This window comes from Anguilla anguilla, chromosome 12 (genome assembly GCF_013347855.1).
Source record: "Anguilla anguilla isolate fAngAng1 chromosome 12, fAngAng1.pri, whole genome shotgun sequence".
NCBI lineage: Eukaryota > Metazoa > Chordata > Actinopteri > Anguilliformes > Anguillidae > Anguilla > Anguilla anguilla.
This window is the reverse complement of record NC_049212.1, coordinates 38,286,633-38,304,766: the sequence shown is the minus strand read 5'-3', so window position 1 is coordinate 38,304,766 and position 18,134 is coordinate 38,286,633. Positions and strand designations below refer to the sequence as shown.

Sequence of the window (18,134 nt, the reverse complement as noted above, 5' to 3'; positions counted from 1 at the left end):
GTACCTACCTGCCACAGAGCACTGGACCAGGTAAGTAAGCGAATCGCAAGTTTTTTTCGTTATTTCATTATTTACGAAAAATAATAACACATATGCACATACTGACCCCCGGTTTTTATAATTAGGTGTGGCACTTAGTTAAAACCGTAAACAAAACACTTAGATAAAAATGTAAACACAACTGTCAACAGAACCCCCCCACCCACCCCATTTTATTTTTTTAAGTAAATGCTTGTCAAGGTTTAGAAATGTCGTACGTTATTAAAGGTAAAATATGGTTTACCTACGCCTGGCCAACAGAGGGCGCAATTAACCCAGTATTTCAGAAGCATCGCGTTTGTAGCTTCGTGATTCTAGAAACTTCGTCAGTGTATGATGCGTGTGATCAGATCATCTCAGGTGAAATGCACGCTCTGATAATATTTTCTATTGTGTATCTTTTACACAGGTAAGTTGATCATAAATAACAATCTAATAATGTAATGACATTGTACACTTGTGTGAATAGTAACGGTAATCATTAAGAAAGGAAATGCTGAGTTTCACCGTAGATTAGCATCACTACGTTTGGCTGGCAACGACAGTAAAATGGCGATCGCTGACGAAACGAGTCATGTTCACGTTACATTCACCAAAGACAAAATACAGTAAGCCTAATATCACTGTGCAGCGAATGTGAAATAAACCTCTGCATGTACTGTTAGCACTAGCAGACTATGGCACTGATTAGCTTCATTAGCTGTAGATAATTTACTATTCATTTATTTGGTTCTAGCTTAGCTAACCGCTAGCTTGGTTTATTGGAGCACATCACAGCAGCTAGCCTAGCTTAGCTAACGGTCAACCTTAGGGGGACTCGCGTGCTATGTCCATTGCTGGATTTCGTAACATGCTCAACAGTGAGTAATTGACGCCATGAATGAATGGCTACGTATTCGGTTACATGGAATCAGCCTGTCCCGGTAGACTAATGGAGATTAATATTAATAACTGTGGATTAATGTGATAGCCTCAGTAGACTAATGCAGAATAATGTTAACAATAAGAGACTAATGTGATAGCCTTTATAATTCTATGAAATACTTTGCCCCTTAGAATTGTTTCGTTTTCATACAGAAAGAGTGCTAGGTGTCACGCAGTAAGAGTACAGAGTGTATCAGATTAATGTTTATCTGTTACTGAATATAGCCTATATGTTATGAACAATACATATATTTCACTATGGAATATTGCCTTTGTCTTGTCTGTAAGCTAAAGAGTAGTGAACTTGATGCTATGAATGTCTAATTGCAGGTTATTGTATAAGTTAATGAGTCATTATTTGATTGTTTTGTTTAAGAGAAGCAACATTAGGACAAAAATACAAATTACAATAAGTGCTGCATCATTTTGTGCCTGTAACATAGGCTTGACATCAATGCCTCTTTCGAGGGCCAATAATTGGAAAATTTTCCCAATGATTATGTGTATATATCAGAAAAATTCAAATGAAAATACTGACAGCCTGACAACTTGTTGAATTAATTAGTTTTCTTGTTGAGTCAATTGTATTGCTGCTGCTAATCTCGATTGTCTAGTTGTGTTTTACCATGCATCTAACTGCAATGTTCTCAGTTTCTGAAAACAACAAGTAGGCTATTAAAATAGCATAATTGTTAGTTAGCACATATTGCTTAAAATTAACTTTAATTTAAAATGATACCAATGTTAACCACAAGAGGCACCCAACTGTCTACAAATAGGCAGAACATAGAGGTTGCCGTGATGAAATAGCTAAAAAAAAAAAAAAAAAATTTAATATGCTCATAAAACCTGTTTTTATCCGGCGAATATCATAGTTGCAACATATTATATAGCCAAGCATATTGTGTATTTGTATCAGTGTATTTATTGGGTTTGAAAATATTAACCTAATATGGTTGTGTAGGGTAGATTACAATGACACAGCCTCTGGTTTCCTCCCACAGTCCAAAGACATGCAGGTAGGCCGATTGGAGACTCCAAATTGCCCATAGGTATGAGTGTGTGAGTGAATGGTGTGTGTGCCCTGCGATGGATTCGCGGCCTGTCCAGGGTGTATTCCTGCCTCTCGCCCAATGCACGCTGGGATAGGCTCCAGCACCCCCGCTACCCTGCTCAGGATAAGCGGGTATAGATAATGGATGAATGGATGGATAGATGTGTATACTTCAGTTATTGCATGTCTTGCTGTTACTGGAACTTTGTAAACATAGCTAGCTGGGTTAAGTTTAGTTTGTTGTAACATTTGCTACAATGTTAGCTAATTAGTCCCAGTCATCACAAAGCTGTAAAATAACTTAAGTCCATGATACGACTCCTCGCATTAAATTGATACAGAATCATTCAGAATATGACACAAATGACTGAAAATTATAGCTAGGCTAGCAGCTGCTAGACATTGGCATAACTTATGCCTGTGATGACCAGATGACCACTTTCCCTCCTTGAAGATGATGCCTCCCTTTGAAATTACACCTCTCAATGTTTCAAACCACGTAGCTAGCTAACCATTTCTTTTAATGTGAGCGACCATATTGTCATGAAGGTGAGGATTAATTGAAATATGTTTAATTTCCCGAACCCAACAGTTTTAACCGTTAACACCCTCGTTTGACGTCCAGCACTCTGAACACCGAACAAAAGTGCATCAACTGTTAAAACACCTCACTTACCCAACATGTAAATATATTTATTAGATTTAATTTGCTTATTAATATCAAAGATATGAATTATCAATCAAATCACCGAATTCGTTGATAGGCAGAGTAAACTGTTTGGATCAACCTTTATTAAAAATGTACAACTCACAACCAGGTGAAAATTAAGAAATTTATTAAGATACAAGTATTTATGTCTAATCTAAAGACGAGGTTCAACTACTTTAAAACAATTAACAGAGGTTACAGACATTACAGTTACAGTCACACAAGAAATGGATGAGAGAAGATGACAAACCGCAGCTTTTGTCCCAAAGTAATCCGAAATGCAGAAAACAAAAGACAGCAGAATAGTCAAAAAGAACCAGAGATGAAATGTAGAACGGCAGGCTTAGATTCAGGACTCAGGTGCCCACTTCCAACTGTTACAAACTTCTTCCTTCTAAGTTTCCTAACTGCCCAACTAACTGACCTAACTCAAATAAAGCTGCATATTTTACGTAGTTAAAAAGAGGAGGGTGCAGGGGCATGGACACACCCCCTATGACGCACACACACATTCACACTTCAGATGGTTACCCCCAGTTCCTGCTCTGCCTTATCTCCAGGCTATGCTGTCTGAGCACTATGAAGCTTCCCATGGCCGAGAATGGGCAAATAGTGAATTACGTGTATGATATTCCTCTCTGTGAAGTGTTAATTACCACCCCTGTAGGTGATAAATCCTTCACACAAACATGTATCTAAGAGGAAGCTTACAGAAAAGTTAGAAAGACAAGGGAAGTGGATTACCAGACATGACACAGACAAGACATTGACATTTACAAAGTGCTTCAATTCTTCCAATCAATGTCCAACTTTGATTACTGTCCTGAAACCATCGTTCATCTTTTGGAACAGAGTCCAGCTGTATAGTGGAGACATCTCTCAACAGGCAGTCTTTTAGAGCCGGTCTCTCGCTTGGGGGAGCCACAAGCATGATGTGCATGTGCAGCATAGCATCTTTGCCACAGTCCCTTTCTAAAACTCCATTACCCTGTTGGATTCTTGACCGTCTAGCCTGTAATCCGGTTGGATCAACTGTGCAGTCGGTTCAACTGTGCAGTCTAGATCTGCTTCTCGGGGGGGATAGATGTGCTTCATCAGTGTCCCATCACCGAGCGTTCGGCTCACAAAAATGACCTTCGGACACTGTCATCACTCGTCAGAGGAGTATTCCAGACGTAGACTCTAACGATCACCCATAAGCACACCCTCACAACAAGCACATAGCAGAGAACTTCCTAACGAACGTACTGTTCGACAACCTTTTTCAAACAGGAACAAAAGACAGAGTTACACCTTTAGACTGACACCTCGACACAACATCCAGGTGGAAATAAAACAACTTGATGGACGTAGTTCCTGTGGGTAATCCAAAGGTGGTGATTGGAAGTGCTGCCGGTTTTACCTCCATGAGAAACAGCTGAGGAAAGGTGGCCCTTAGCCCCTGGAAAGGGGGCACCTACTGTCAATCACTCCCAATTGACCATGATGAACATGGCAAGTGGGAGCTATTACACTTCCCACATCCACCTCCAGGGATTTTCCCTTTTTTAGTCTGGTACTGTGGGAGGCCCTTGAGTACATACTTCTTTTGCCCGGGTCCTTGTGTGCCACACAGTCTTCTGAGTTGGAGTCAGGGCTGAGAGTCTGTGGGAACTGGACTTTGGGCACATAGTTCAAGGAGAAGGGGACCAGAGGCTCCCTCTCTGCAGCGGTGTGAAGCTGCAGGGCATCTAAGATGGGCCAGACTTTTTTGCCTGCGCCTGGGCCTCAACATAAACCGCTGCAGGCAGGTTTCTCCTTTTTACTGTCTCCTAGAGTGGTGAGGGAACCCCATGGTTTTGCCCAAGGATCCCTCCATGCTGCGGGGTGACAGCAGGAGGGTTTTTACAACTTGGGGAAATGTGTGTGCACATTACATGTGTCACGGTTTCTGTGCAGGGTAGATCATTTTTCCGTGCCTGCACCGGCTCAGTGGTTAGCATTTCGATTAGCCACTTGGCTAATCGTTATTTTGGTGTGTGGGGACGATTAGTTTCGAGCTTGCAGATTAGCCACTCGGCTAATCGTTATTTTTGGTTCCTGTGGGATGATTGTTCCTGCTCTAACATTCCTTGCATTCCTGCAGGATTACCTCTGATCTGTTTCACCTGTTGGTTGCTCACATCTTCCGCTGATTACCAGCCACACCTGTGGCTGGGTATTTAAAGCGTCAGTAGGCAGTGGAACGGTGCTTGAGTGTAACGTGTTTTGCTCTAGCCAGTTCCCTGTCGCGTCTCTGAGCAAGGTGTAAGGATTTTAGGAACCAAGGAATGTAAAAGAATTCAGACTTCAGGTTTTTTTGTGGAAAAAGGTATTAGGACAGTATTTGTCCACATTCTGAGGTTGGTGGTTTTAAGGGGTTATTGTGTCACCTTCGGGGCACAAACCTTTCTGCCTCTTACTAACCAGTTTTCCCCCTGGTTTTAGTTGGCCTCAGAACGTCTTCTGTTTGTTTTTGAAAAGTCATTTTCTTTTTCTCAGCTTCGGTTCGAAGTCGTTTATTCTTCATTTCTCATTTCCCTGTTCCTTTATTTTCTTTATATACTCCTTCTTCCTCAGTTACCCGTTTAGGGGTTTATTATTCATTATTTGGGATACGTCCTTTAGGAGTATAGCACCCCCTTCTTATTTCGTCTCTCACGAGACTCAGTGGTTACTGGAGTGCCCTTTGGTAACTTATAGATCCCCTGTTTGGTCGCGTCTGGTCTTCACACTTCCCCTCCCTCACAACATGTTACCATACATGTCATTTTAAAACAATCAATTAGAGACAGATTTGTTTCAGCTTTAATTCACTATATCAGATTTTCAGTGGGTCAAAAGTTTACGCTTTTTCAGTTCAGTCCACAAATTTTCTATGGGATTCAGGCCAGGGCTTTATGATGACCACTCCAATACTTTCACTTTGTTGATTTGAGGAAAGTAACATGGTGGGTTGGAGGCTGTTAAGTGGTGACTACCACATGGTTTTGAATGCAGGCTTATAGGCACAGTGTGTTTGGGTAGGATATTTCTCACACCTATGGTTCTATAGTCAATGCACTCAATGCACACATCTAGTGATGTGCTACAGAAAATATGGTTTAAACATTGGATGCACTACCATTTGATCTAACACTTTTATGGTGGTGCTGAATTTCATATGGTAATTTCCAATGACGTTTAAATGCATAAGAACACAAAGTATTAATTAAACCTCTTGGTGTAAAAACGAAGGAAATTAAAGGGGTACTGCACTTTATAACAGTTCTGCTTCTCATGACTGATATTGTCCTTCTAATGAATGTGTCGCCCTTCATTTTTTGATTCGTTATTTCATTTTAAATGTCTAACGTTAGAAACAAAGACCTATTTTAATTTTTTTTAGCGCAAGTCCACATAGTAGTATGGTTTCTGTTTTTTTCTTCATCGATTTCGTTTCGCGACAAAATCGAAAAGAAGCGAAGCAAAACATTCCGTTAACGTTAGCGTTGAAATCGAACAAACTAACGTCTGCTAGCTTTTGTTTGATGCGATATCGGTGTAATAATGAGGTGCATTGTACCCGGTTGTTATAATGCCCCTGTTAAACTTGACTTGAAAGCACACTGTCATAGTTTTCCACGAGATACAACTTTGTGCCAGACATGGCTGGATTTAATCACCCCAGCATGACACCCCAGAATAACAGCCGAAGAAGTTCGCAAACAAGGACTAAGGGCATGCAGCAACCACTTTGAAGGCACCGACTACCAAGGCGACCGTCTGAAGCCTGGAGCTGTACCCACCATTTTCCCATCGTTGGTCGAACCGCTCGAGGTGGGTACTGTGCGGGCTGGCTAACACTATCGCGTCTGTCTGTGATACATAGGATGTCTACCACCAGTTGCCGTTTGTCCTGGGAATAGCCTATGGCTCCTCAATCTCGGCCCGCTCCTGACTCGCTCTCGCATAATCAGCCTGCAAATTAGCCAGCTCTGCTTCTGTGTATTCCGGCTCGAATCGATAGGGCACAACAATCCCATGATCAAAAACAAAATCTCCTTCATCCTCAGACATTTTCGGTGTCGCTAGCTAGTAGTCATACAACACTATTTCAACAACCAACCTAATGTTGTTGTCTGCAGGTACGCCCACATCAGAAGTCGCGCAATGATATGCATCCTCGAGTTGACACTAAACTGCCTGGGTCTACTTCCTGCATTTGTAAAGGAAAACAACAAAACAGCGTAAAATATTAACATAATGAAATAACTAATCGAAAAATGAAGGGCGACACATTCATTAGAAGGACAATATCAGTCATGAGAAGCAGAAGTGTTATAAAGTGCAATTCCCCTTTAAACCACAAAAAAGCTTTTTGTGATTAATAGTTTATAGTAATCTCACACACTGAAAAAATTCTTCATTGGATTAACCTAAAATTTTACTTAAATTTGCTGCACCTATATTTTTAGGATTTCTCAATTGAATTTGTTCAGTCAAATGAACCTTTATTTGGCTTACTTGCTGGATATTTGTGGGTACAGGCTTATTGTTTGTTGTGATTGTACTTTCCCATATACAAACAATTAACAAAAGATTTAGCAAACAAACAGGGTGTATTACAATTTATGTCTCCTTGCACTGATAACACCTGCCAAATAGTTGCATTAAAGGAGCACTAATCCATTGCCATATACTGAACAAATTATATTACAGTCGTAGTCGACAGTCGTAAATGGAAAATGTCCTGCAATGGGATGATATGTTGACATCATACAATTACACCTGAGTGTGGAACCTCAATAGCGCCTGGTTGTTGGGTGTGTCAGCAGCATGGCAATATTCAAAACAACTCCCTCTAAAGTCATTGGACAGAAAACGTGCTCACCACACTATAAAACCTGCTTTCAGCAGTTGCAATTTCACTGAGGGTAACAATGCTAGATTAAAAGGGTCAAGGTAAATAGACCATGCACGATTTATGTATATATTGCTTAATTCATATTGTACTGTGCACAGAAATAAAGTTTAGAAGTGGTAGTAAACTGTAATTAGACTCTTAATATTTTAATACTTTTAGAGAAAAAATGAATATTATTTTATAGCTCATTTGACAGCAATTCAGGATATGGATTTGATTGCCTTAAAAATATTTATTTAGAATTTTAATAATGCTTTCTAATGGTTTATTAGAATGGTACAAGTTGTGAAAATTCAACAGGTGTTAACAGTATTTTGGGATTATGTATGGCATTAAAATATAGATATAGATTATCATGAAAATACTGTGAAAAGATATGCCACCTTTAATGTCATCCTTTGTAATATTTTTCTCCAGTATTCACTTTTCTCCAGTATCCTGCAGGTGTATGATCCATGGATCAGAACAGCAGCAGTGAGGAGCTGCAATTAATTACCAACGACCCCGTGTTGGTGAGGACGAGGATGGCCATAGTGCAAGTGCTGGTGTGGTTCTTTATTTACATCGACATCTTCATGCTCTTCACCTTCTTCAGTAAGCAGGCTTTCCGGGGCAATGCACGCTACATCCTGTTTGCTCACACCCTGCTGGTGGACTCTGTCTACCTGCTGCTCTCAGTACTGATTGTGTTGCTTAACTATAACTATCTGCTATTTCCTGTGGGTTCCTGCGTTCTGCTCTGCGTTATCTTGGAGATCGTTAGCAGCTGCACACCAGTGACCATCACTGCTATGTGCTTAGAGCGCTATGTGGCCATCTGCATGCCTCTGAGGCATGCTGACATCGCCACCACTGGCAGGACACTGGCTGCCATCACCATCATCTCAGCCTACAGCTCCCTCACCCCTTTTCTGGACCTCTTTATCCTGATTGTCATATCTCCGCCAGGCTACTTTGCCACGCCGACCTTGTGCCACTATGAGATCATGATTCTGACTGAGTGGCATCGCTTCATGCGAACTGTTCGGTATCAAGTGGACTTAGTTCTGATTGTAATTATTGTTCTGTTTTGCTTTGTTAAAATCACGCTGGCTGCTCGAACTGCCTCTGGAGAAAATAAGCAGTCTGCATCAAAGGGGAGACGCACGCTCCTGCTCCACGGCCTGCAGCTGTTTCTGTGCCTGATTGATAGGTTGAGCCCCTACACTGAGAGCGTAGCGCTGGAGTGCAATTTAGAGCTGTACTTGATTATCCGATACTTCAATTATGTGGCCTTGGGTATTACGTCCAAGGCTCTGAGTTCAATAATATATGGTCTCAGGGATAAAAAGTTTTTCCTTGCTCTAATGTATTATACCACCTGCAGGTTTAATCATAATATTGCAACCTGAAGACTCTTCCGAGATGAATCAGTATAGCTGAATAATGAATGCTGAGAATCTCAACCTAACTGCAGCACTACTCAAGTCTGCAAGGTCTCTTTTGCACTTGTCTCTTTTGTAATTGTGAATCCATCTGGGTCAAATATGCACTTGAAATACTTCAACTCCTTAGACACCAGTGAAATTTAAACACTTCTGAAGATCCTCGACCATTTTTCAGTAAAACATATTACAGAGCACTGGTGAAAATCTTTATTTAAAAACTGCAAATAATCTGCAGCAAATGTACTGGTTAAATTATTTAAATTTAGTAACATTAAGAATAAAATAAATTCAAATTAAATTAACTTTATTACAGTTCTAATTAGTGCAATATTCCAGTGAAATAAGGAGCAAAAATGTGTAGGAAAATTAGCTTTGTCAGTGGGATTTTTATTCATGGAGGAAGAGAATAAAATGTCATCTCAAAATATTTTGGTTTGTGCCATAGTATTCATTTGTAGTATGGAGTTCCACACATATTTAACAAAATTAAATTACACTGATGAAGAATATTATTCCCTAACTAGAATAACTATTTCAAAATGAAAAAGTGTGCTTTTTTTCTCTGAAATATGATAGAAGCAGCATTAAAACTACAAAGAATAAACATGTATACATTCAAAGAAAACCTTTTTTGGCTGAATTATTAAATGCTTTGAAGAGCAGCTGAAACAAAAATCACTGGAAATGATGTGACTGCATTTTAACGGGTGGAAACTTCCCATCCAGTGGGTGAGAAGTGCCTACCTTTATTTATACAAAGTAACTGCCCACCTGGGCTATAATGACAGACGTCACCCCACATGCCCGGCCAATAAAATCGAATTATATGATTGAGTGTTTTATCCTGCCCCAGGTGACCTGCCATCAGATTGTTATGAGCCGCCTGAAAAACCATGTTCTGGCGGATTTTTGGTACTAAAGGCTGTGCATTTTCCTCCAGAGTATATGGGTCCCGACATACCCAATATAATTTCTCTTTAATTATACAGAAATAGGGGTATGTCACTGCCCTCTGCTGGCCGAGAAGCCTACCATCTATTTTAATCACTTGGTCAACTACTCGACTCAGCGTTTCATCCTGAGATTGTTCGAGGGAGAAGTCAGTCACATGGGAGAGCAAGGGAGGTCCACTAGCAGCTGCCCCCGGCTCCATGTCAGACATTTCTGCCTCACCAAGCTCCAGGTTTTGCCCACCAGATGGCCCCTCCCTGAATCTCTGTCATTTGTGACCAGCTCCTCCCCAGCTGCAGCAAAAGGGCAATGAACACACCCCCCTTGTTGGGCCCCTTCTGCCAATTTTGCTCTTGCCATTTCTTTGAACCCCGGCCAATCGTGTCCCAGAATAAGCTAGAGGGGGGTGCGGGGACTAACCCCAGCCACTATACCATGTTTTTCTCCCCAAATTGAAAACTCAATCTGAGCGGTTGGATAGTAATGTATATCCCTGCGCACACACCTTATGCCCACCTCCGTGAGTCTATCGATTGCCTCTGGTGGAACCAGACATTGGTGCACGAGGGTACGAGAAAAACCTGAGTCCAACAAAGCCTGGACTGTATCCCCTTTCATACTTACAGGTATGAGATACGTCTCTGCTGGAGCAGGGGAAGGCTGGGTGGCGTGCGGCGTCTGGTTCACGATGTTCACGTGCATTATGGGGAATCCTTTCAGACATGCCCCCTTATGCCTGCAGCGCCAACAGCCCTGCCTCGGCCTTTCTGGCGCACTCGTCTGACCCATGACCGGGGAAGGAAAATACTTTACGATTTGAGGTTGGGGAACGGGTGGACGGAGGTGGGGGTTTAAGGAAACGGGACCTTGGGGAGGAGAGGGTAACGGGAAGAGAAGAGAGAGGAACAATACAGGTAGCAAGGGGGAGGAGGAGAAAGAAGGGGAATGGATTCTGTGATTTTTGTCCCTGTGTCCTCTGCGACGGACAGATGGTTCCCCGCCAGTTCAACTGCCGCACCCAAGGGGGCAAGTAAGTGACATCGGAGCCAGTCCGAAGTCCGTTTTGGGAGTCCCCTGATAAAATGCTCCAGTGCCACCTGCTCCAAAATTCCCTCAGGTGTGCGGCACTCTGGCTGCAGCCAGCGACGGCAGGAGTCGAGGTGCTGCTGGGCGTAAGCAAAGGGCCGACCGGTCGAGGAAAATGCCAACTCTCGCATCTTCCTCCAGTGGCCCTCGGGCTTCAGTCCCACCCTTTCCCAGATGGTTGCCCGGAGGGTACAGTAATCGACCAGGGCACTGGCCGGGAGGTTGCGAGCCGCTAATTGCGCCTCCCCCGGAAGCAAGGGTAGGAGGGGCAGTGCCCGCTCCTCCACTGACCGGTTGCATGCCATGGATGTCCTTTCGAACAACTCAATAAACGCCTCCGGGTCGTCCTGCGGGACCATCTTCTGTAACTTCACGTTGGCCAGGAGGGTGGGGGTTGGGGTGGAACGGATTGTTCTTTCCCTCAGCAGCTCCGTCAGGATGGCTCGATCCGCAACCATGTGATGCAGACCTAGCTTGTATAGCCTGCCGCTGTTGTTCCTGCAGACTGCGGAGAGCCTGGTGTTGGTTCTCCTGCATCTGGGCCAGCTGCTTCACCATTTGAACCAGCGGAGAGGTTTCCATTGTCGGAGGCTCTTCTGTCCCAGGTTTTGGCACCTAATGTCACACACCGCGACACACCCCTTTCTGAACAGACACAGGGAGATACATGAATCTGGAAATATTCCGGTCTTTATTTACATACTTCAGAGAGAGAGAGAGAGAGAGAATCCAGTATAATACAAAACAACAAAACAGCTTCGCCCTTCACCCTCACGGGATCGGGGTAAAAATAATAAAAATATACAACTAAAATAACAAAGACAAAATAACGAAACTACGACACTTTCCAGCCTTTTCTCGTGCTGGCACGTTTGTCTCTCTCGGCTCGTGTTTTCCTCGGTCATAGACCCCTACTGGGAAGAAAGCACACTTTAAATACCTGGATTAATTACTGACACACTCCAGGTGTGTGTGCGCACTTAACCAGTAGGCGTGATCCTCAGACTGCCTCAAACCTCTCCCACAAACCACGCCCTGCCACAATGATATTAAAACATCATCAATGGCAGATAGTATGAGATGGCAGTTTGGGGGAACTGTGGAGGTCAAGATGAGATCTGGAAGACCAAGAAACCTCTCGGGAGAGAACTGCTAGTATGCTGGTCAGAAAGGCAAATCAAAACCCCCATTTGACTGCAAAAAACCTGCAGGAAGATTTAGCAGACTTAGGAGTGGTGTTGTACCGTTCCACTGTGCAGCGATGCTTGCACAAACAAGACCTTCATGGAAGAGTCAGTAGAAGAAAACCTTACCTGCGTCCTCATCATAAAATCCAACGTCAGAAGTATGCAACGGAACATCTACAGAAGCCTGATGCGTTTTGGAAACAAGTGCTGTGGACTGATGAAGTTAAAATAGAACTCTGGCCACAATCAGCAAAGGTATGTTTGGAGAAAAAAAGCAGCAGCATTTCATGAAAAGAACACCTTGCCAACTGTTAAGCATGGGGGTGGATCTATCATGTTTGGGGTTGTGTTGCAGCCAGTGGCACAGGAAACATTGCATGGGTGGAGGGAAGAATGGATTCCACTAAATGCCAGCAAATTCTGGAAGCAAACATCACACCATCTGTAAAAAAGCTGAAGCTGAAAAGAGGATGGCTTCTACAACAGGATAATGATCCTAAACATACCTCGAAATCCACCATGGACTACCTCAAGAGACGCAAGCTGAAGGCTTTGGAATGGCCATCACAGTCCCCTGACTTAAACATAATTGAAAATCTGTGGGTAGATCTTAAAAAGAGCTGTGTATGCAAGACAGCCCAAGAATATTGCAGAACTAGAAGCCTTTTGCAAGGAAGAATGGGAGAACATTCCATATACAAGAATTGTAAGACTTTTAGCTGGCTACAAAAAGCGTTTACAAGCTGTGACATCCACCAGAGGGGGTATTACTAAGTACTGACTATGTAGGGTGCCCAAACTTTTGCACATGCCACAATGATTTTTTAATTTTTGTTCAATTTATGACAAAAGTAACTATGCATTAAGTTTGCTGAAAATATAGTGTTTTTTCCATATCCTAGAGAGACTGTGTCTTTTCAATTAAAAAATCACCAAAATATGTTATTTGTCAAGGGGTGCCCAAACTTTTGCATACAACTGTAATACTGGGACAGGGGAAAACTGGATTCGGTCATATATCTGCAAAGAAAAAGTCATTATTATATCACGTCCACTTGTCTTTTGCTGGAAGCTTGTGAATTAAAAAGATTCCATGACTGGATGCCGGATTTTGACATGAAATGTACAAGTGAATATGGTGGCTGGTGCTTTGATAAGGGATAGATGCCAGGAAAGCAGATATAAATTCAATGCATTTTCAAACATTTATGAAGGAAAAAAATAACAACATAGAATTATATGTCATATTTAAGGAGCAAATGTTTCATGAATCTGGTCTATTGTAGAAATAACAGCTCCATATGAACTGTTCCTTAAGAGCTTAACATTGCCTCTCCTAAGGCAACATTTGCCAAGTAAAGCAATCCTGATCCCTTAACATATATACAGATAATTGCACTCCGGGATGCCAGCATTACTGGAATTTGATGGCTGCTTGATTGGGTCCCATGCAACAAACATCCTCAATGGGCCCTGTCGTCTGACATTTGTAAACAATACAGTAATATTCAACAGTTCCTTCTGGAAGAGAATCAGGCCCCACCTCTATATATAACGAAAAGCTTTCGACTCATTTGTCATTTTGCTGAGGATCCGATGTCAAGAATTATTCAAGGTAATATGGAACTAGATTGACCTACTAGCGATTCATAATAGACCTACATTATTTTTGAATGCATTTTGCCCATTAGCAATGAATGTGCTGTTTTAAAGTCATGCAAGTATGAGATGAACTTACAACTAGTTAGGAAGTAATGCAATTCAATAACCATTGATATTAATTTAGGATGCTTTTCGTGAACCATTTTTGATACTTTCATGAAATTGCACTTCAACGAGTCAACTTGATTTATATCCTTTATGCATAAAATATACTATCTGAGCTGATCGAAAGCATTTGGTGGTTGCAAATACATGAATGACTATGAAATCTCATGGTGAGACCTTTAGATGCAGCATGGACTTTCATTTCCAATTTGGAAAAAAAAAAAATAAAACATAGGGAGTAGGCTGCAAGAAACCTATCAGATACACGAAACAGCAGAAGAATCTGAGTGGCGAAGGGATGCGAAGGGAGTCTTTACCCGGTGCTACTGGAATGGGATTAATTTAATGTTATCTGGGTTATTTACTCTACATAGCTTTTTAACCTTTCCTCTGTGCTAAACGTTGTGCATAGAAGGAGACTGCAAGGGATCCTCCAGTAGTGTGGATCCATACGGATCGCTATCTGTCGTAGAAACAGATGTGCCTCCGGCGTGTGTAGCCTGCGTATGTACAACTGAGTATCTTGCTCTGGCACTATTGTATAGGCGAGTGACTACGGGGTGCAGATGTTCTGATATGTTCTGTCTATATTTATGTTAGGACCCTGAAACTGTGTAGCAACTGAGCACTGTCTGTTTGTCACACCTGCTAACTCCCTGTCAGCAGAGAAAACAGGCTGTTTTCATTTTGGGGGTCTGATAAGAGGCAGACTTCTGTGAACTTCACTACAAGACTTTCTATAAAAGAGCTTATATAGATTTAAAAAGAAAATTTTTTTTTTACTATAGTTCACTGTGAATTATTTTTTTTTGTAATGTGACCCATACTGTTACAGAGGCTATTAAAGAATGAATTTAGTGTTATAGTACAAGCACCTATTGGAAATTGGGACTTATTACTTAATGCTGTTTAATTCTTAATTGTGCATTATCATGGACTGAAGAGCAAATAAAATGTTTAAATATGTTCTGTTTTATCATTTATACAGATCTTTGCTTTAAATAATATTTCAGGGAGAACGGTCAACACAATTTAATTCTTTAAGTAAAAGAATTATGGATATTAATGTTCTGAATGTGATTATTTCCCTAAAATGGTTTCTCTTCTCTCTGTGTCAGAACATCAGTACTGAAGAGCAGTGTTTACTGTGAGAAGTGCTGCATTAGTCACAATTAAAATTTGCTTCGTTTCCCAGTTTTCTCCTGTTTCCTACAGGTGTATGAGCCATGGATCAGAACAGCAGCAGTGGGAACCTGATTATAATTGATAGCGACCCCAGCGTGTTGAGGGTGAGGACGGCCATAGTGCAAGTGCTGGTGTGGTTCTTTGTTTACATCGACATCTTCATGCTCTTCACCTTCTTCAGTAAGCAGGCTTTCCGGGGCACCGCACGCTACATCCTGTTTGCTCACACCCTGCTGGTGGACTCTGTACTCCTGCTGCTCACAGACCTGGTGGTGCTGTTCGGCTACTTCAATGTGCGCATACCTGTCAGTTACTGCATCGTGCTCTGCGTTCTCATGGGAATCGGCGTTAAAAACACGCCCTACACCATCACCGCTATGTGCCTGGAGCGCTACGTGGCCATCTGCATGCCGCTTAGACACGCCAGCATTTCCACCACCGGCAGGACCATGGCTGCCATCGCTATTATCTGGGCATTCAGCTCCGTCAGACTCATCATGGATCTCATTATCTTCACTGTCTTGGCCCCACCTGGGTACTTTGCCATGCCCACTTCATGCTATTATCAAGTCATGCTGGTGACTGAGTGGCACAACCTCATGTATGTCATATTTAATCAGATGGACTTTGTTATTATTATGGTGATCATACTGTTCTGCTACACCAAGATCATGCTGGCAGCTCAGGCTGCCTCTGGAGAGAATAAGCAGTCTGTGTCAAAGGGGCGACGCACACTCCTGCTCCACGGCCTGCAGCTCATTCTGTGCATGGCCGACCTGTGGACCCCCTATATACTGGCTGCTGTTCAGAAGCAAAGTCCACACTTGTACCTGCCCATCCGATTCTTCAATTTTGTTGCTTTTACCATTATCTCAAGGGCCCTGAGTCCCCTTATCTATGGCCTGAGGGATAAAAAGTTTTGCCTTGCCCTAAAATATTACATGAGCTGCAAGGTCTAGCATGCGTCTGCAGAAAGCTAGCAGCTTAGGATGAATGGGAAACAGAGAAAGCCACAGGAAGAAACTCGTCTGTGTGCATTGGTATCCAAAAAAAGAAGGATTAAACAACAACTGGAAAATTTGATAGGTTTGCAGGTTTTAATGAAGAGGTGAAATAAATAAAATGTTTCCTATGTTGCAGTGTGTTATAGCCTTTGCATCTTTTATTTGCTATCATTTGATATTGTAGAAATTTCATCTGAACGAAAATTAGGCAGGATACAATTACTAACTACTAACTATTGTTTTTCAATGCCAAAGAGCAGACGTTTGAAGGATATTCAGCGCACAAGGTGCGATGTAGTGGCCCAAGCTTCATATCAAGTGATCTCAATACATTAAAATAAAAACAATCACACATTTCTGAGAAAGAGGCATAATGTTGTATATATAAACACATATTACTTAACATTTTTCTATTTTGAATTTTAAAAAAAATATTTTACTCTAGCCATGTCAGGAATTACAGCTATCACTGGCCCAAACCCAATAAAATGGCATTGACCAAGTTCATTTTGTGTAGGGCACTTACTATTACCCATAAGAAATTGCTTTTTAGACAATCAGTTGACAGCACTAGACTGTAGGAAATAGTGCCATCTGCTGACAATAGCAAGGGGAAATGGTTCGATTCGCTCCAGTATTGAGATATAAGCATGTGTCTTTGCAAATATACGTCATTCTGACAACACATGCGTAAGCTGAGTATTTTAATATAATCACATGAAGAAATTGCCTGAATTTGAATATCCTGTATATTTTTTTGTTTTGTGTGTAACACTTCACCCAATTAAATTATGAATTTATCCCAAAATGAAGTACTTTTTGATAATGACAAATAATTTCAGTGTACTTCTAGAGTGCACACAGTGATATTGTGACAATGCATGTATGCAGTGGCAACAGATTTGACCATTTTGTCAGCACGTTCCCATTAATAAATACAGTGCTATTACAGTGAAGACTAATGTGTTTCATATTGTAGAAAATGTGTCACTTATGGAGTAGTTTTTAAACTTGATTAAATAGATTTCTAGTGAAAAAACAAGTTATAAATGACATTCCATGTAACTGAAATACCCTTCTATTCCGTTACCTTATGCCTCTATTGGAGGTCTGAGCCCAAAAGCCCCTGCTCTCCCCTGGCTGCTGCCTCACTGGGTTCCCAGGCATCACAGGCCTCCCAGGCCCTGGGCCTTCCGATGTGGAGACCCAACACTGTGTCTGTGCCTCTACACTGACCTCTGACCTCTGCTGCTACAAATTTAGATGAATGAGGCATTGAAAACCCAGGGAGGAATCTGCAGGGAGCTTGTCTTCATTCAGAGGTCATTCCCCAGCTCTGCATGTCAGTGAGTTTCAGAGGTCCTGCATTACTTACTCATATAATACAAGCACCAGCAGTTCCAGAATGTTCAATAAGATATTAGTGTTCTGCCCTTATCACATCGTACAGCACTCTTTGACCATTGTCCAATAGAACAGTTACATATATATATATATATATATATATATATATATATATAAATTTGTTTACATAAAACTAAAGATGCACTCTGCCAAAGCTCACTAGATAAACAAGGCAACATGAAAAAAAAACAATTTACAAAAGGTGAAGTTCATTTCAATAGCAAAGTCTCAAATAAAAGACTGCCCTGTAGAAGCCCATAGAAAATGTATATGGAAATCTACCCTCAGTAACTAAAGTAATTACAGTATGCCCAACATTAATATGACCCTACACATACATTACATTGGATCCAAACAGACAGAACTACTGTCAGCAAACTGTAAAAGTCACAATTGATATTGAATCAAAATCTTTTTCTCCTCCTCATTGAAGCTTGACATTGTCTGCAGGTGTACTCAGGCCCAGTGCAATG

The 18,134-nt window shown here is 41.6% G+C and overlaps 3 protein-coding genes across 9 annotated transcripts in view; all 3 read left to right on the top strand.

Annotated features, from left to right (window-relative positions):
* The first annotated feature begins 4 nt into the window (after positions 1-4).
* LOC118208810 (odorant receptor 131-2-like) lies at positions 5-9,669 on the top strand. 7 transcript variants are annotated; one of them, XM_035383712.1, is made up of 3 exons: positions 384-448; positions 1,968-1,982; positions 8,085-9,669. In XM_035383712.1, the coding sequence occupies exon 3, from the start codon at positions 8,106-8,108 to the stop codon at positions 9,039-9,041; it is 936 nt and encodes a 311-aa protein (XP_035239603.1). In that variant the 5' UTR covers positions 384-448; positions 1,968-1,982; positions 8,085-8,105; the 3' UTR covers positions 9,042-9,669. The 7 variants fall into 7 exon arrangements, with proteins under 7 accessions (XP_035239604.1, XP_035239599.1, XP_035239600.1 ...); XM_035383713.1 differs by lacking the exons at positions 384-448; positions 1,968-1,982 and adding an exon at positions 5-30; XM_035383708.1 differs by lacking the exon at positions 1,968-1,982 and having other exon boundaries at positions 364-448.
* Positions 8,162-17,164, top strand: LOC118208813 (odorant receptor 131-2-like). The gene is made up of 2 exons (XM_035383716.1): positions 8,162-8,244; positions 15,284-17,164. The coding sequence occupies exon 2, from the start codon at positions 15,295-15,297 to the stop codon at positions 16,210-16,212; it is 918 nt and encodes a 305-aa protein (XP_035239607.1). The 5' UTR covers positions 8,162-8,244; positions 15,284-15,294; the 3' UTR covers positions 16,213-17,164.
* The window catches only part of LOC118208811 (odorant receptor 131-2-like), a 41,033-nt gene continuing 36,436 nt past the window's right edge, over positions 13,538-18,134 (top strand). The window contains exon 1 of the mRNA XM_035383714.1: positions 13,538-13,916. The gene's annotated coding sequence lies outside the window, so the exon portion shown is untranslated. The remainder of the gene's footprint in view (positions 13,917-18,134) is intronic.